Source organism: Lepus europaeus, chromosome 3, assembly GCF_033115175.1.
Source record: "Lepus europaeus isolate LE1 chromosome 3, mLepTim1.pri, whole genome shotgun sequence".
In the NCBI taxonomy this organism is placed as follows: Eukaryota; Metazoa; Chordata; class Mammalia; order Lagomorpha; family Leporidae; genus Lepus; species Lepus europaeus.
This window is the reverse complement of record NC_084829.1, coordinates 115150947-115171363: the sequence shown is the minus strand read 5'-3', so window position 1 is coordinate 115171363 and position 20417 is coordinate 115150947. Positions and strand designations below refer to the sequence as shown.

Here is a 20417-nt window from a genome sequence, read left to right as displayed (position 1 = left end):
CCTGCTGCAGCGCGCCAGCCGCGGCGGCCATTGGAGGGTGAACCAATGGCAAAAGGAAGACCTTTCTCTCTGTCTCTCTCTTTCACCGTCCACTCTGCCTGTCAAAAAAAAAAAAAAAAAAAAGAAAGAAAGAAAGAAAGAAAGAAAGAAAGAAAGAAAGAAAAAGAAATATAAGTAGTTTGCAAATATTCTTACTCAATATTTCAGATCTGTCATTCTGTTGATTGTTTCTTTTGCTGTACAGAATCTTCTCAGTTTGTTATAACCCCATTTGTCTAGTTTTGCCTTTGTTTCATGAACTTTTGGGTATTATCACTAAATTTTTGCCTGCTGCAATGTCTCGAAGCATTTTCCCATGTTTTCTTCTAGTCATTTGATAGTTTCAGGTATTACAGGGAGGTCTCCACCCTATTTTTGTATAATGTGGGAGGTAAGGATTTAATGTCATTCTGCCATTGTATAAATACATCCAGCTTTGTTAGCATCATTTACTGAAAATACTATCCTTCTTCCAGTGTATGTTCATGGCATCTTTGCCAAAAATCAGTTGACTGAATTTTAGCTTAGAAGGAATTCCAGTCATCCACTGACTCTTGCTTCAGCATGGGGAGCTGACTGGGATCTGAGGAACTGCCAGGTTTGGAGCAGGGAATTCAACCTACTTCTTCCCTCCCCTAGTCATATGGAGCACCACACTCAGAAGTGAAAAGTCAGGCAGTGCTTCTCTGTTCCATTCCTGCCAATATCAGAATCAGCATCAGGAGGATAAGCCATCTTCACAAAGATAAATGATAGGAGACTGCAGAAGCCAATGTTGCTGGTGATATTGCCCGAGAGAGCACCATGTGGTCCCATTCCATTGGTTGCCTTCACTTTGATGTTTCTTTTGCAATGTAGAAGCTTCTCAGCTTGATGTAATCCCAGTTGTCAATATGGCTTTGATAGCTTGTGTTTCTGGGGTCTTTCAAGAAGTCTTTGTCTAAGCCAATGCCTGATAATGTTTCCCTATGCTTTCTAATAATCTGATATTTATATTTAGGTCTTCAATCCATTATAAGAACATTTTTATGTTAGGTTGGGGCCTTGCTTCATATTTATGCATACAAAAATCCAGTTTTCCCAGGATCATTTATTGAAGAGACTGTCTTTTCGCCAGGGATTCATTTGAGCTCCTCTGTCAAGATAAGTTTGTTGTAGATGCATGGATTGATTTCTGAAGAAATCAGATTTCTATTCTGTCCCATTGGTCTACACATCTGTTTTTTTTCCAAATACCAGGCTGTTTTGTTTATAACTGGCCTGTAGTATGTCTTAAAATCCCCTATTGTGCTGCCTCCAGATTTGTTCTGTTGTATGAGGTTTCTTTAGATATTTGGGGTCTCCTGTGCTTAATATGAATTTCAACATTGTCATTCTAGATCAAAGAAGAATGTCCTTGGTATTTTGATTGTAATCGCATTGAATCTGTACATTGCTTTTACTAGTATGGACATTTTGATGCTGCTGAATCTTGCAACCCATGAACACGTAAGATTTTTGCCTTTTGGTGTCTTTTTTTATTTTTTTTCTTTAGTGTTTTGTAATTTTCCTCATAGAGATCTTTGACGTCCTTGGTTAAATTTGTTCCAAAGTATTTAATTTTTTTTTTAGCTACTGTGAATAGGATTGTTCTTAGACATTCTTTCTAAGCCATGACATTACCCTTGTATACAAAGACTATTGATTTTTTGTGTGATAATTTTATACTGCAACTTTACCAACCTCTTTTATGAGCTCCAATAGTCTCTTAAGGGAGTCTTTTGGATCCCCTATGTATATAGATTCATATCATCTCTAAATAGGGATATTTTGATTTCCTCCTTCCCAATTTGTATCCCTTTGGTTTATTTTTCTTATTCAATGGCTCTGGCATACAAAAGACACCTGGTTATCTCCCATTACCTCGCTGGCCTGAGAGAAAGAGCTGACCTGAATAGGAGGTTAGTATGAAACAGTTGGAATCTCTAAAAGAAAATTTACATTTGTGCCTGCAATTTTACTGACTCTAGCTCTCAATAGCATTGGTTACTTTTTGAAGCCAAGCAAAATGAAGGGCTTTTTCATCTTATGGAGAGACAACAGAGTTTGCAGCTCTGAACCGGGAGTTGTTTGATCCCAAGGCCATTTCCAGTGGCCAACTGTTGATAGAGCTGGCAGAACTCTTCAGATGCTGGCTTCTGTCACACAGCTGTTTGCCCAATGTCCTGGCTTCCCACATAAGGAACACAACAGCAACAACAACAAAAACAGGTCATCTTTGGGAGTGGACTGGTCTCATTGGGTCTTGGTGATGACAGGGCACCCTGTGAAACAATCAGTTGTCCTGCCATCAATCTTTACATTGATCCTGCTGCCCCACTCACGCCTGTTCCTCTTTGTCTCTGTTAAAGTAGACCACAGCCACAAGGGCAGCCTTTAATGCAGCCAAGTGCTCAGTCCAGTCCCTAATCTTTTGTGTTCTGAGTTTGACTTCTGTAGTGACATGCATGTTCTGACAGTGTATTTCCTGTAAGATAAGATAATACCCATAAGGAGAGGTCTGCCTTTCTAGATGAGCTCAAAGCATAATGATCACCTTTCCTTTCAAGATTTGAAGTCATTAGTATAATTTTGTCTCTCCCTTAGTTTGGTTTGAAAAGGGTGGAGGGATTGCCTGTTTATTGTGCCTATGGCAAAATAAATCTAGCTGTGAAATCATATAATTTAAGTTCTAACTTTTGAATATACTATTCAGTCTTCTATATATGGTCAGGTTGTTACTGAAAAAAAGGTTAGCTATACCTTTTATAAGGTCTGGGGTATCAAACTATACATCCTGATGGATAGTCCTTCTGAATAGAATCAGTTTTCCATCTTGAAGATAACAAGAGAAAGATTGCTTACTCTCAGTAACTTAGTATCATGTGAAAATTAGCAAGCAATTTTAGCAGTCAAATATCAGCATCATAAAAGACATTTACCTAAAGGCCCAATGCCTTCTGTAAATTGTAAGACAAAAGTACATATATTTGGGGGCTGGCGCCATGGTACAGTATGTTAATCCTCCGCCTGTGGTGCCAGCATCCCATATGGGCATGGTTTTATTCCCTGGTGCTGCTCCTTTTCCAATCCTGCTCTCTTCTGTGGCCTGGGAAAGCAGTAGAAAATGGCTCAAGTGTATGAGACCCTGCACCCACATGGGAGACCAGAAAGAAGCGCCGGGATCTTGGCTTTGGATCAGCACAGCTCCAGCCATTGTGGCCGTCTGGGGAGTGAACCCATGGAAGGAAGATTTTTCTGTCTCTCTTTCTCACTGTCTGTAAATATACCTCTCAAATAAGTAAATAAAATAAGCCATTGTAATCCATAAGCTGTACACTGAAAATTTATATTCATTAAATAAAAGTTAAAAAAAAAGAAAAAAAAGAGTACATATATTTAGAAACATTTATATTTTACATTTATCAATTTTATTTTTAGCAATTTTATTTAAATTATCTAAGAAAATAAAATATGAGATAAACATGATTATTATCTAAGTCACAATTTTTGCCAAGCAGCTCTAGAAGCTTAAACTGGAGTCTATGGGGAGCAATAAGCATTACATCATGCCTTTGCTTATATTATTTCCTTTTATGTCAATATTTACCTTTATGATTGCAAATATCTAACACAAGTGTAACTTGTTTGACCAGCAAAAACCAGACACAAATATACCAATGATTTAATAACATTTTTAGTTTCTTAAAACAACCTATCTATCAGAAATTTATTCAAGTCAGATGAACCAAAAAGATATTTTGGGTTAATTTATCAGGTTAATTTTTATGGAGTCTCTGATCTGTAAACCAAGTAAAACAGAGGTCTTAATATATATTCCAACATAGGCATAAAATTTTTACATACATATAATACATAAATGCATAACAGGACAGAACAACAAAGCAGATTATAACAAAGATTGTCATCATCTTTAACTGCTTTTTAAAAATTACCATAAATCAACTAGAATTACTTCTTGTTCTTAGTAATAAGAATTAACCTTAGTTTTTCTCAGTTGGCACCTGTAGTCCGTTGTTAAACTTTAGCTTTATCTGTTTACAGGGCTGTGCCAAAGTAATGAATACCACAGAGATCAAGGAAAAAGTCCTTGGAACTTAGAAGAGGAAACATTTAAACACAAACCCAACAGTGTTTTAATTTCTATGAACACTTTGTTTTTGTATTTTTGTTTTTTAAGATTTATTTTATATATTTGAGAAGTAGAGTTACAAAGAGAGAGAGAGAGAGAGAGAGAGAGAGAGAGGTCTTCATTGGTTGGTTCATTCCCCAAATGGTTTCAAAGGCTAGAGTTGAGCCTATCTGAAACCAGGAGCCAGGAGCTTCTTCTGCGTCTCCCATGTGAATGCAAGGGCCCAGGATCTGGGCCATCCTGCACTGCTTTCCCAGGTACAATAGCAGGGATCTAGAATGAAAGTAGAGAGCTGAGACTTGACCCAGCACCCATATGATATGCCTGCCTTGCAGGCTGGGGCTTTAACCCTCTGTTCCAAAGTGCCATCCCCCATATTTTTCATTTTTAGAATTATGGAAACTCTTACCTAGTCCATTGATTTTAAAGTTGACAGAAAGTCTGCCTTTAAGAACATTTGTTAGATTCTTTTTTATATATCTGATTGTGTTTTTAGAGGAGAACATAAAACTGTGGATGACAAAAGATTTTAAACAGCCATTGTTAAATTATAAAACTCATTAGCTGACAATTAGAGGTTCCTGTTTTCTCCAAACAGTATTTTTTGAAAGCACCTGTAGGATTTTATGACCACTTCTCCCTTTTAGGCCTCTGTTCATTTTCATTAAAATACAATCATGACTGATAACAACACAAGATCATTGGACTCATAACTTTAGGACATTTGTGTCATGACTTAAAGTTTGGCACCACTTCACATCTTGACGGTACTTATAATCCAAGTGGCATAAGTAGTTGGTGTCTCTGAAAGATGAGAGATAGATCCTTGTGACATTTCCAGGGGTCCAATTGGAAATAACAAAGTCCAAAAAATTTGGAACTTTGATTTTTTGAATACCTGTCAAAGATGTCAAGACGGCTTTAAATATCTTGTTGAAAATAGGATCCCTTAACATCATGACATAATATAGAGCAGATTTAATCAATATCATAAAGTAGTACTCAAATACTTTTAAATTAGTACACATTTAAACAAACCATAACATTAAAACTCAGCTGTCTTTTTTTAAACAATCTGAACTTAGAAACACAGAATTCAAAACTTACCTCAACAGGATGCAATATCTATGTCTCTTTTGTCTGTCACAAAAACGACTATAAGTGTCAGCACATGGAATTATCTCATAACTTGGAACAATTTAAGCAAGTCAGAATTAGGAAAGAGAAGAGAGCTTACTGGAGCTGGCTATAAAATTGACTAAAAAAACTATTTAGAAGGAGATGATACAGTTTTTATACAGATTTCAAAATTACAGATCAAGATTATTTCAAAATATTTACTAACATATATGCATTTTAACAACTTTGTTGCTTTAGCACAGGATCAGATTTTAATTCTATATCACTATGCCTTTGGTATTAATGTCAAATTTTTGAAGAACAAATTTTTAAAAGCAGTATTTTAATAATTATGATCAATTTTTATCACACACAAGTCTTATGAGATTTATTTCCGTCAAAACCTCTGTGGCTTTCTCATACCTTTTAGAACTTACTTAAATGTTTTAGTATTCTGTTCTAGCTTTCCCTTTCCAGTCTAGAATATGCAGGCATTCTACTTTAGGAAGACACATTTTCATAAGCAATGCCCTTCCTGTATCTAAAAATAATCTCTGTCTTTCATAACCTTCCTCACCAAGAACACATTTTCATGCTTGCGACTTTTTTCGCCTGTCTGCTGATTTCCTTGGCTTACTTCAATAATCCTTTAAAATTCTCCAAATTAACACAGCATTTTCTATATAAAAGAACACATCAAATTCAACGTCAGTTGCTTTCAGGCAGTCTTTAATTATTCTCATATTCCGATAATGAATAAAAATATTTGTTAGCAAACCCAGTTTTTATATAATTTAAGATGCTATGAATACTTAAGTTTACATTTAGAAATATTTATCTCATTTACCTTTACCCAGTTTACATTTAGCAATTACACCTGGATGATGGAGGACACTGAGATATTATCTGAATCAAGGTCAAAATTACATTTATTTGAAATTTTATTCCTTTTAATGAAACAACTCTAGCTGGAAATCAGTGACATAAACCACAGTTCTATGAAGCAGACATTTGTCATTCGGTCTCACAGAGTACTGAAACCAAGCAGTGTTGCTGTAAGACACCATCTTTTCTCTTTTTTAAGATTTTAAACCAAAATTTGAACTTTGTAAAATCTACCATAGAGGGCTAGGTACAGCTGAATCAAAGTAGGCTGAGAGCCATTACCCTGGCATTTTCATGCATGAGATTGATATTTATCAAATTTACCTCTTTAGACTTTAGATATCTGAGCCTTTTTTTTTTTTCTCACTCAACAAACACCTTAGGCCAACAACCCTGGGTCAACCGTCAGTTATTTGGGATTCTATCTAAAATAAACTCATGTTCAGGTAGCCGCCACATGTTCCAAGAGTGACTTTTGCCAGGGGCTGGTGTGCCATGGGTGATGAGCACACTGGATGTTGTTGGCTTACATCCTGGATATTTCTGAGTGTCACCGCCCCAGGGATGAGAGACAACCGGCTTTTCTCTTTCCTGCTCCCAGCAAAGGGTTGGTGTTAACATACCATAAAACAAAGCCAAAAAGACTGCCTCTCTCATGGACTATAGTGAAGGAAGAGGGGAGTGGGACTTTCAGAGGGTTGAATGTTAGGTTTTAGGATTTTAGTGTTCAAAGAACGAGAGGAGATGAGAAATGCACTTGGGGGCTGATCTCCTGATAGCGACCTGACAGGTACCTCCCAGAGGTAATGAAAGTGGAAACCAACAGGCACTACAAAGGAAGGCATACCTGCCAGGAACATCCACCCCAGTGCATCTGGGGTGACAGAGGCCTCTCTTGCCAATCCAAATGGGATTTTAATCAGGTCCTGTGTTGCATGCAGTGGTGAGATCTGGCAAAGGTCTCTAGCTCTGATTCCATCAGCAAATGATAAAGTGCAAGCTGGGGTTGAGGAGATAGTGAACAAGGCAGTTTATCACAGTAAGTAGAAGAAAATTCAGAGGTGGTGGGGGTCACAGTTTTTACCTAGACCATGAAGGAGCAGCCAGTTTCCAAGAGATCACTGTGGGCAAGAAGCTGATCTGCAGCTTCCCCACAGACCACCAAATGAATGGAAAGGGACCAAAACAGAGGACACAAGACACAAATTGAATGCCAAAACAAATTTATTCAAGGGAAATATTTTCAGAGAGGCACACATGCAGCGTGAAAACATTGCAGAATGCATAAATGTGGACAGGCTGACTTTATATAGCATAAGCAAGGTCAGTGCCATGAGGGGAGTGGGATGGTAGAGTGAATTAACTGCTCTCAGTCTTTTCAAACTCAATGGGCCTTCCTCACTGCAGGCAGGTTAGTTGGGAAAAAAAATCCAGAATCTGGGATATAGAAGAATACAGGACACGTAACCAAGCCAGCCTAAGAATTGAGGGGCTAAAGTGTCCCCTGGGAGGTAGGATCTGCTCTCAGGTGAGGAGCCAAAGTGGCTCTGAGACCTCTGTCCTTACTCCATCAGTCCAGACTCTCTGAGTATTAAATGAGGCACCCTTTTTGCTCTGGCTACTTGCTGCTGATATGAGATGTTGATGCGGGGTGAGATATCTATTCTCTTGATTGGATGATTGAAGAGCAGTCTTGTGATGTTCATGCACTAAGTTGGGATATAATAGTCACTGGTTCCTATAAGAACTTTTGAAATACAGCATTTATACATGCCAGTAGGTGTACAATGATCATGAGGATAAAAGGAGACAACAAAGACATTGCCATGGTGGAAAAAATGGTCAAAATATGGCTGGATTGTTTTGGGGGACTATTTTGTTAGTATGCTTTTTATGGGTTCGAATCCTTCTCTTGCCACACCTGATGTATGGGAGTAAAAGCAGCATTCTTCACTCAGAAAGAGAGGCAAAGTCCTTTTTGACAGTGAACACATCTAGTCTTAGTAGTTTTGAAGGATCACATCCACCAAGGCATCCTCTTCATCCAAGACATGAGACAGTTGCTGCACTAGGTTGTTTATATCTTCATATTTGCCTTGTCTGCTGATATTGCTGGTCTTGCCCCTCCTGTCCCATTTCCTGCCAGGACACCCACTGAGACAAGGGGGTGAGGCAAAAATCCCTCTTGATGTGGTGGATTAGAGGGATGCAAAATATAGATTGGTCTAAAGTATAGTACAAAGGGAGAAACAGGAAAGCAAGAGTACAAGTCCCTGTGCAGTCAGTGGGAATTCAGATGTCCTGCTGGTATGGCAGAGAAACAATAATCCTGCTTTTTTTAGCATGAACATGCTGGCAAGGACCTGTGGGATGAAGTTAGTCTGCCCAGCTTCTAGTCATGGGCTTCCTCATTCCTTCCTCCTGTTGTGGAAATCTGGCTGCTGACAAGAGTTAGGACAATGCCTGCTCTCAGTTCAGAACCCAGATCACTCTGAGACCTACGTCCTTGTTCTGTCAATGACCTTGATGGGTATACCAAAAGATCTAGGATTCCTTAGAGGCATTGCAGATTTCCATCCTTCAAATCCAGGGAAGATTCCTTACAAAAAGATTAGTAAGTTTTTCCAATATACTTTGATACCAAAACAGAACAGATATGTCTGCCCTGTAAAAGGTGTTCATAGTCATTCATGAAGTGGACATGTTTGCTGAAACTTGTCTCCAGTGCTTCTTGCTGAAGAACACTGTTGCCCTACCATCTCAGCAGTGCAGGGGTCTCAGAGGTAAAGCCTGCACTCTGTAATCTATAATTCTGGTCTTCACCTTATTCATCAAACAAACTTCACTCTTCACTATGAAAATCATACTTTCCTCTGTAACTTTCTCACAGTGGCTGTTTTCTCTCTCAAGATGGGTTTTTGTCCTTCCTATATATTACCACCACAGAATATGAGCCATCTTCCTCTGTAAGAACACCTCAGTTTTAGTTACATGTTTTCCACCAATATCATCTATTTTCTATACTTTCTACTATCTTCAAGCAACGGTAAGGTAAATTTGCTCATTCCCTGAAAATGAGCTCCTTGATCACTGAAAAATAAAGTCAGCACATTCTACACTCTTATTCCCATTGAGTGAATAAAAAAGCCTAATAAAATGCATGATTTTAATTGCAAAATTATTTATTAATAGTGAGGGCAGCCATCTGACTGCATTATGTCTTCAAACACAGTTGTGAATGAGTGCTTACTTTATCATTCCTCATCTATCTTACCCTATATAAATATGGGATACTATAGATTTTTATTTACCATTTAAAAATACATGTATTTATATAAACCCATGAATTAAAATATATAAATGAGGATTACATCAGGTTGAAAGGCTTCTGCATTGCCAAAGAAACACTCAGCAAATTGATTGATGGGAGAAAATATTTGCAAACTATACAACTGATAAAGGGGTAATATCCAAAATCTGTTAGGTTTCCAGAAATTCAACCACAACAAAACAAACAATCCAGTTAAGAAATGGTCAAATGACTTCAACATTCATTTTTCAAGAGAGGAAATTCAGATAGCCAATAGACACTTGAAAAGGTGTTCAGGATCATTAGCCAGCAGGAAAATTGATGTTTCACCTCACTCCATTAAAATAGCTCTCATATAGAAATCAACAAACAACAAATGTTGGTGAGGATTTGGGAAAAAAGCTACCATGATTTATTCTTGGTGGGAATGTAAACTGGTACAACCACTGTGGAAGAGAGTATGGTGATGCCTCAGAAAGCTGAATATAGATCTACCATATCCAATCATCCCAGTCCTGGGAATTTACCCAAACCAAAAGAAATCCACCAACTGAAGACTAGATAAAGAAATCGTGGTATTTTACGTACTATGGAATACTAATCAGTTATTTAAAAAAGCTGAAATCTTATCTTCTGCAACAAAATGGATGCAACTGGAAACTATTATACTTAGTGAAATAAGTCATTACCAAAAAGATGGATACCATTTGTTTTCTCTGATCTGGAGTAATTAAAAGAGTATGTAAAATGTAATGCATTGGTAAAAAATGTAATGCATTGGAATGAAAAGGACGTTTTGAGAATTGATGATTGTTTACAGCCCTTATCTCTTCTGTTGAGGCAGAAGTGTTCTTTTCTTCATATCATTTGTTGATCAATTTTACTTAGTGTAGGGTTAACCTTATGATCATTAAGTAAAAATTAAGAGTGAGAATGGAATAGGGAGGAGGAAGAAATATTGGAGCATGAGCAGAAAGGAAGAAATGCTCCTGAGCATTTTTCAAAATCTTTGCCTATTCCAATGTTTTGTACATTTTCCCTAATGTTCTTCTCTAGTAATTTCATGGTATCACTTCATAGATTTAGTTCCTTGATCCATTTTGAGTTGTTTTTCGTATAAGGTGTGAGGAAGAGATTTTGTTTCATACTTCTCCATCTTCTCCATGAGGAGATCCAGTTTTCCCAGCACCATTTGTAAAGAGACCGTCCTTGGTATAGGGATTGATTTTAGCATTTTTGCCAAAGATTGGTAGGTTATAGATATGTGATTATAAATGCCTTACAGTATGTCTGGTCTTTTGATGTCTATGGCTTTGCTTTTGTTTAGGATTGCTTTAGCTATTTGGAGTCTCTGGTGTTTCCAATGAATTTTTGCATCATTTTTAGGTCTGAGAATAATGTGACTGGTATTTAGTTGAGAATACATTAAATCTATAATTGCCTTTAGTGGTATGGACATTTTGATATTAATTCTTCTAATCTACCAACATGGAAGATTTTTCCATTTTTTTGTGTCTCATATTTCTTTAAAAATTTGTATGTTTCATTATAGAGACCCTTACCTCCTTTGCTAAATTTACTACAAGGTATTTAAATTTTTGTAGCTATTGTAGATGGAACTGGTTTGATGTATAGGAGAAGCAGAAGACACCATTATGACACCATTAGAACTCATAAGAGAGTTCAGTAAAGTTGCAAGATACAAAACATTACTTCACATTGCACAGCACATTAAGGACAGAGATCCCACATGAGGAGTAAGTACACAATGACTCTTGTTGTTGACTTAATTCGACACTCTTGTTTATGGCGTCAGAAATCTCCCTAGGCTCTAGTCATGAGTTTCCAAGGCTATGGAAGCCTTTTGAGTTCGCCGACTTCGATCTTATTTAGACAAGGTCATAGTCAAAATGGAAGTTTTCTTCTCCTTTCAGAGAAAGTTACCTCCTTCTTTGATGGCCCATTCTTTCTACTGGGATCTCACTCACAGAGATCATATCATAATTTAAGCTCTTATTTTTGGCTAAGATATTCGGTCTTCTATATGCGGTCAGATTATTACCGAAAAAAAAAAAAGGTGAGTTATCTCTTTGATAAGGTCTGATTTATCAAATTATACATCTGGATGGACAGTCCTTCAGAATAGAATCAGTTTCCCATCTTGCACATGATAAGAAAAATGAGAAAACAAGGTAGTCCTCCCAGATCTCTTACTCTCAGTAACTTGATATCAAGTGAAAAGTTATGAAACAATTTTAACTGTCAAATACCAGCAACTTATAAAAACAATGGCCAAATGTCCAATGCCTTTTGTAAATTTTAAAACAAGAGTACATGTATTTGGAAGCTTTTATCTTTTACATTTACCATTTTATTTTTCAACAATTATAATTAAATTACTTAAGAAACTAAAATTTGAGATAAGCATGGTTGTTATCTCAAATTGTGATTTTTGCTCCATGTCTCTAAAAGCTTAAATTGGACTTTATGTGTAGCAATGAGCCTTACATCATAACTTTACCTATATTATTTCTTTTTAGGTCAATATTGTACCTTTATGACTGTAAACATCTAACACATATATAACTTGTTTGACCAGAAAAACCAAGTACAAACATGCCAACAACTTAAAATAATTTTTAGTTTCATTCTACCAACAAACTTCAAGTAAATTGTCTATCAGAGATTTATTAAATCACGTGAACCAAAAAGATATTTTAAGCCAATTTAGTAGTTTTAATTCTATGAGCACTCTTTTATCTATAAACCAAGTAAAACATAATTCTTAAAGTTTCCTATGTAGACATAAAATATGTATACAATTACAACATGTAATATACATTTCAGGACCAGAACAACAAAGCAGTTTTGGTAACAGCTTCTTAAAATCTTTAACTGCTTTTTAAAAATTAATATCAATCAACTAGAATTAGTTTTGTTCTTAGTAACCTGAATTAATCATACTTTTTCTCAGTTGAAACCTGTAGTCCATTGTCAAACGTTAGCACCATCTGTTTAAAGCACTGTATCAAAATACTGAACACAACAGAAGGGGAAGGGACTCCCTTTTGTCCAGCTCTGGCTTGCTCCCTTTTTCCCTCTTGATGGGCCCCTGGAGACTGTTATGAAGGTCCTTGTTTACCTTCTGGATGACTTTAATAAATTCCTCACGTTCCTGCGTATTCTTATCACTTTCTAAATAAATCTTAGACATTACCATGCTAATGCTGTGTTTGAGCCTTCTCTAGGTAAAAAGCAAGAGCCTGAGATATTAATGTTGGCCTCACATATCCCACAACAATCCTGTAACTTGGAATGATTTAATAGAGGCAGAACTAGGAAAGAGAAGAGAGCTTACTGGAGTCGGCTAGAAAATTGACTAAACAGAAACTAGTTAGAAGGAGATGCTGCAGTTTTTAAAAAGATTTCAAAATTAGATATCAAGATTATTTCAAAATATTTATTAACATATACATGCATTTCAACAACCTTGTTGCATTAACAGATGATCAGATTCTAATTCTATGTACCTTTGGTATTAATGTTAAATTCTTAAAAAGCACTGTAAGCAATATTTTAAGAATTATGGTCAATTATTCTCACATGAAAGTCTTATGAGATTTTTTCCTGTTAAAACTTCTGTGGGGGTCAGCACTGTGGCTCAGTGGGTTACAGTCCCAGTCTACAGCACCGGCATCCCTTATGGGTGCCAGTTTGAGTTCTGGCTGCTCCACTTACGATTCAGCTCTTTGCTACGGCCTGGGAAAGCAGTGGAAGATAGTCCAAGTCCTTGGACCCCTGCGCCCACGTGAGAGACCCAGAAGTAGCTCCTGGCTCCTGGCTTCAGATCAGCAAAGTTCTGGTCATTACAACCATCGGGGGAGTGAACCAACCAATGGAGCACTTCTTCTCTCCTCTCTCCTTCTCTCTCGCGCTCTCTCTCTCTCTCTCTTGCCTCTACCTCTCTATAACTCTGCATTTCAAATAATTAAATCTTAAATAAATAAATAAATAAACTTCTGTGACTTCCTCACACTTTCTGCAACTTACTTAAATGCTCAAGTATTCTATCTTTCCCTTTCAGGCTAATATAATGCAGCCATTCTCTTGTAGGACAACAAATGTTTCACAAGCAATGCCCTTTCTTTATCCAAAAAATTTCTGTCTTTCATAATCTTCCTCATCAAGAACACATTTTCATGCTTGCGAGCTTTTTTTTTTTTCCCATCTGCTGATTTCCTTGATTTACATTGAAATAGCCTTTAAAAAAATCCCCAAATTAAGACAACATTTCCTAAATAAAAGAGCACATCGAATTTTAACTTTGGTTATTTTCAAGCAATCTTAAGTTATTTGTCATATATAGACACTTTGTGAAAATATTTGTTAACAAACCCAGAACTTTTTGTATAATTTGAGATTCTAAGACTACTTAAGTTTACATTTAGAAATATTTACCTCATTTACCTATACCAGTTTATATTTCAAAGAGTTTTGAATGTGTTCTGTTATAGATTTTTGCATAAGTAACATCAACATGTTTGTAGTCATCCTTTCCAACCACTTCTTATGTGATGCCTAATTTTGGGGGGGATTTCAGAACAAATACTTTTTATCAATGATATTATACATTATTTTGAGGATTTTTACTTGTTCTTTCTTGTCTACTCATGTCATCAATATTATTTTAGAGCATCCCTACAATGCTAAAGATTAAGAGCAACAGGAAAGTTTGTGTTGGTACACAAGATAAAATTGTCTTGAGGACTTATATAATCACAGGATCAATCCAATCTGTGAACTGAAAAGGTTACCTAGCCCTAAAAGTTCAAGAAGTTGTTTACTCTTCTGTTTAATTTTCTGGCACATATCTGGTGATCTTGGCCATCTGGTGATCTTGGCCACCATTCAGAGTTTTCTTTTCCTTGCTGAATATGTTCCAACCCATCAGTATCCACTGAGAGGATCTGGAGATGTGGAGTCATGGATTCCATTGTGTAGTTCCACCTACTAATTATATAAGCAGTGATAATTTTCTTAAAGACTCCTTACCTGGCACGGTTCTGATGTTACAGATATTCCAAAATACAATCACCATTGCAGATATCTGTTAATATAAAGTAACATTTCAAAATGAGTAAAGTATCTGCATATCTATATCTATATATAAATATATACACATGTTAAGAAAACTAAGACCTATGCAAACAAAAATGTGCTATGTTGTTTAGTGTTACATAATTCTAAAATTAAGAAATTGAAGTCTAAGTCCCAAGCAACAGTCATTAAGGTTAAATAAATAGGGATATCTTCTTAATGGTAATTCTTAGATTTATTGACTTAATACAGATTTAAATATGTATACAAAGTTAAAGTAGATGCTTAATAATTTTTATGTGCAGAAAAATTATGTTGTAGAACAGTAGCTAATATGAGCCCTTTTTTATGAAAAACTGTATTCAAAGTACCTATACTCCCTTTTATCAAGTAAAAAAGAAAAACTAGACCAGGACAAATACATATATAATTGCGTTATTTTAAATGCATATCTATTAATTAAAGATTTCAGTTAAGGTTGTTGGCTTAGTAATATTTTGCCTGAAATATTTTAATATTTTACAGTGGTTTCAGTTAAATTATATTTATGAATGCCTCATTTTCCAGTGAAATTTTCATGTAGCAAACTAACAAATTCAAAATACATTACAAAGCATATTGAGAAAGTTATGTCTAAATTACCTTTATATGATAAAGAAAATGTGAGGAAAATACAATACCGTATTTCAGGATTTTGTCTTTAAAACTGTTGCTTAGGCTGGTGTCTCGGCTCAACAGGCTAATCCTCTGCCTAGCGGCGCCAGCACACTGGGTTCTAGTCCCAGTTGGGGCACCAGATTCTGTCTCGGTTGCCCCTCTTCCAGTCCAGCTCTCTGCTGTGGCCCAGGAGTGCAGTGGAGGTTGGCCCAAGTGCTTGGGCCCTGCTCCTGCATGGAAGACCAGGAGAAGCACCTGGCTCCTGGCTTCGGGTCAGTGTGGTGTGCCAGCTGCAGTGGCCATTGGAGGGTGAACCAACGGTAAAGGAAGACCTTTCTCTCTGTCTCTCTCTTTCACTGCCCACTCTGCTTGTAAAAAACAAACAAACAAAAACAACAACCTGTTGCTTAATTTGTTGTCAATTTTTTCCTTAATTTTCTTGTCATTTATTGCTTGTATAGAGTGCCTTTGCATCTAATGAGTCATTTAAAGCTGGAAATTAAATGCAACTGTACAAGCAGATCAGTCATTCAGCACTCTATTGGCTAACTCATGTGCCAAGATTCCAAACTGTCTTGTTTTAATTCCCTCAGTTAGGCAATAGTGATTTATTCTTACATCCATCAAATTTATCCAATGACTGCCACCTACAGGGCATTGTTCAAAGCACTGAACAAAACAGATTATATTTCTTTTTCTGCAGCTAAAATGCTATAAAGCAAACATAGCGAATAAGCAGCTTTTTTAATAGAGGGTAAAGAGATAAACATTCGGGTATAAAAAAAATAGACTGTAGAGAACTGGTGCACAGAAAGGCATGGTGGAGGATTTGGGATATTAGCGTTGTCAGATAGAGCACTCAAGGTTGGCCTCAGAGACATAATCAATTTTGAATGTTTTCTTCATAAATTTTAATTTATGGTAAAAACATTCTTACAGTGAACCTTCAAATATTTCATGGGAAATATGTAGTGTCAAAAACTTGCATGGATTTCATTTTTTCCACCCAATAAACATCCTTAGTTGCATTTTCCCATAAACTTTGAAATTCCCTTTGTATATCTTCAAGCTCTATCTACCTAAAGAATCCTTATTCACACATAAAGTTTGATTGTGGATCTTTATTCTGGTATACACATTGTTTCACATGGAACTGATGTGTGATCATGTTATCCCATTTGAAGACCTCAGAGACATTCTGTAAAAATCAGCAAAAATCTTGAAAAACAGCTGACCAAGAAAGGTAAAGAATCTCTAGTGAAACAGACTACTTTTAAAAGCATAAAAAAGGATCTCAGAGCAAATTACAACTCTCTGGCCCACATCCTTGGAAGCACAGAGAAAAAAAAAAAAACACTTCCTACAAAAAAGATGATAATAAGATACTAATATTTTTGCCAAAATAAGGGATAAGGTGCACTATCAAGATTCTTGTTACATTTTTTCAGTCAGGTAGATGGGATTTGCTAAAGTTTTCTTTCACTCTTGTGCCTGATGTATTTCCTTGGTGAATTAATTAACTGTGATTGAACAGCTTTCAGCCAGTGCTTGGAAATTTAATTGCTTCAAAAGCTGTTGTCAAAAAAATTAAATAAAAGAAATACATACATTTATAATTTATAATTCATAAGAATTATCAGATTGGTGCCATGGTTAAAATTCTGAAGTCACCATATGAGTTAGCTAACTTTCTCTATAATTAACAATGCTAATATTTCTTAAAAAAATTTTTAGTTTATTTATTTTTATTTTATTTGAAGTGCTTTGAGACACACAGCAAGCAGAGAGACCTGGCTTCCACTGGATATCTCTGAAGGGGCACGACAGCCAGAGTTTGGGCAGACCAACATCAGGAGCCTAGAACTCAGTCTGAGTCACTAACCTGAATGGAAGTGACACATCATCTGCTGCCTTCAAGGGTATGCATTAGCAGGAAATTGGATTAGAAGTGGACTTAAATTAGGTACTCTGATGTAGATGTAGGTGACTCAAGTAAGGCTTAAATGTTATGCTTAACATCCACCCCTAATGTCAGTATTTGCAGTCATCTGACTAGCATGACCATTCTCTCACACTCTTATCATTATTTACTCATTATTACAAGGTTTACTGTGGCTTAACATTTACACATTGATGTTATTTGCATTGTTGATTCCTCAATTGACATTCCTTAATTAACATTTCACATTTGAATTTGCCTCCAAAAGGGTACATATCTAAGGTCCTTACAGTTTTTATTATTGATATTAAAGTTGTGTTGCTCTTTTTACTTATTATTTTTCAAATGAGAGAGGGAGAGAGAGAGAGAAATCTTCCATCTGCTGACTCATTCCTGAATGACTGCATTAGCCAGGACAAGGGCAGAACAAACCCAGAATCCCAGAGCTGAATCTGGGACACACACTTACCTGCTGAAATTAGCTTTGACTCAAAAAGATATCTGGGTATTGTGAAACCTCACTTACTGAAGTTTAACAAAGTCCCATCAAGATTCTTCGGAAGGCCATCTGACAGCGCCACCAAGTACTTTCTAGTTATCATGGACTGCTTACTGGGCAAGCCACCTTAGACATGTGGGGGCTGAACAGGCTGTTCCCATCCTCAATATTAGAGTCCTAAAGAGTGAGGATTATGTGCACTTTTACCTCTGTGTTCCTAATCTCTGTCTCTATGTGGTAACTGCTGTCATGGTAACTAGCAGGTACACCTGTTGAATAGCTACCCACAAGTCTGTTATGTAACCATTTGGCTCTGGACCAGTTTTGTCTGTAAACACATAAAAGCAACTGAGGCACATGTAGATGAGCTGCCGATGGATGGATATGTGTAGATGTCTGTGTGTGTCCAATTGTCGCCATGGGCACAAAGATGGTATTTCCTGCAACCCCACCACCACTGGGGGCATGTGGCTATTCCTTGTGCTTTCCTCACCACCACTGTGAGGAAGAAGATATAAACCCACAAACAGCTACAGGTTTTTTCCTGACCTGTCAGAATGTGGATCTACTTTTCATGGGCTCTAAGCCCCAGGTATACAAAGATGATCTTAGTAAAATCAAACATCAATGTCTGTGAGCAGAGGAAGAACTACAGGTTATTGTGTGGAGGCAAAATTGATTTGCATAGCACATAAGGTCATATGACCTTAAACACATGACTAATACTCTTAGAGGGTTGCATTATTATTAGGATAACATAATCCCCACTCTTTAGGAACTCAGTAAGGGTCAAATAAAGTCCTTGACTTCAACAACATGTCACATAGGTGTTCACAAAAGTGTTATTCCTCACTGTATTTTGGACCTGTAGGGAAGACTGTATATAAAATTAACTGTAATATTCCCTTCATCCCAACCTAGGAAATTTGGCCACCTAAGAGAATTATGCCACTAATATTTAGAATGTCCAATGGCAGTTTAAATCAGGAAATTGCACTGCTTTGATTTGCATTGGAGGAGGGCATATCCCGGATTTGTAGTGAATGGGTCTCATAAAATTAAGAAATATCTCTTAAGATAATATGCAAAATTATGACTATATATCAAGGGCAAGGCCCTGAAGCATTAGCTTCATTGGAAGCATGCACCTGGTAAAATAAATGTAAATAAAAATAAATAAATAAATGCAAGCTATGGAAACAGGATTGAATATTTGATGTCTGAAGTTAAAAGTGTCACTGTACATAGAGTATAGATGAAAGGTAAAAACTGATAAATTTGTAGTGTTTTCTAGGATAAAGGATATCACTTTTTAAAAAAATAACTGATTTTTGGGAGCAGTGTGACAAAATGGTTAAGTCACTACTTGGGACACCCACATCTCATGCGAGAGTGCTAGGATCCTACTTCCTGCTAAGATATGTTCAGTGAGGCAGCAGGTGATTTCACAAGTATTTCGGTCCCTGTCACCTTCTTTTTTTCAACCAAGCAGTGTTGTGATTTTTTGGTAGAAACCTGATGTTATATTAGCTCTTATTTTATTTGTCTCTACTATTTTTTCTTAGGTCACTTGCATTAAACACTTAGATTCCTCTATCACTGAAACTGTTTTAGATGGAGTACATTTGTTTCATTAAATTGTATGATAGCTATTTCTCCATGGATTTTCTTCTCTTCCTCTCATTTAGCAGCACACGCAACTAATCAGTAGGTAAGTGTGTGCCTTGTTAATGTGAAGTGGCCAATTCATAGGAGAAGAAATTCTGAATTTTGGAATCAAGCTATGGCAAAATCTCAATTCTGCCACTTGTTAAATGTATAAACTTCATCAAAATGCAAGTCTAGGAGCCACATTCCTTCTGTAAAATGCATATACCTATATCTGGTATATATTCATATCATGTGAATGTTTATTGAATGATATGTACAGACTGCCCTCCACATATGGTACACTCTACATAGCTCTTGTCCTATCATGATCAAAAAGGACTATTTGTTTAGAGACTTCAAAACATTTCACTCCTTAATTTTGACTTATTAGATGACCACTTTTCTGGAAGTTGAACTGGATTGACTGCCTTGTGTGAGTGATGTGCCCCTTGGCATACTTGAACTTAGAAGTAGCATGGTCTTCATTTAGGCTGTTGCACAGAGGATTCCTGCTCCCTAAGAGAATGATATGGAGACCTCTAGGTTTTCTCCCCATCCCTACGTTTTATGAACTTGAGGCATAGTCTGTGTTTCAAGATTTGTTATAGGAGACAGAGTGCCATCTTATTGGCAGTAATGGCTATAGTGGAAGTGAGAGGGCAATATGTACTTATGTACTTGTGAGATCCAGAGATTCTAGTGGAGGGAAAAATCCATGGGCCCACTGACTTTTAACCCTGCTGGGGGGACTGACAGAGGGCTAGATACCCAAGCAAGACTCTGAGGCACCCCCAGTCTCCCAACATTCCACAACCTCTGGGACTCAAGGAGTCTACATGGAGCACCCACAGACAAAGCCTCAGGGAATGTCTACTTCACTATGGACTAAAAAGGCTGACAGGGCAAAAAGGAACTTTTGAACCCAGTGGCTATGAGAGCATTGTGTGCTGAGACTGTGGGGAATCAGTAACTGCAACAAGAGGGTGCAGGTGTAACTGAGTCTCTGGGCAATCACTGTATGCAGCTCCACACACTCAGAGCTCCCTGTTTG

General features: G+C 36.9%; 1 protein-coding gene across 1 annotated transcript in view; it reads right to left on the bottom strand.

Moving 5' to 3' along the window:
• The window catches only part of LOC133756637 (amine sulfotransferase-like), a 76009-nt gene extending 57873 nt beyond the window's left edge, over window positions 1-18136 (bottom strand). Inside the window, exons 1-3 of the mRNA XM_062187252.1 lie at window positions 17924-18136; window positions 14577-14631; window positions 7781-7923 (exon numbers count right to left, since the gene is read on the bottom strand). Coding sequence (XP_062043236.1) covers window positions 7781-7923; window positions 14577-14631; window positions 17924-18136 — 411 coding nt within the window. The remainder of the gene's footprint in view (window positions 1-7780; window positions 7924-14576; window positions 14632-17923) is intronic.
• Between the last annotated feature and the right edge of the window lie 2281 nt (window positions 18137-20417).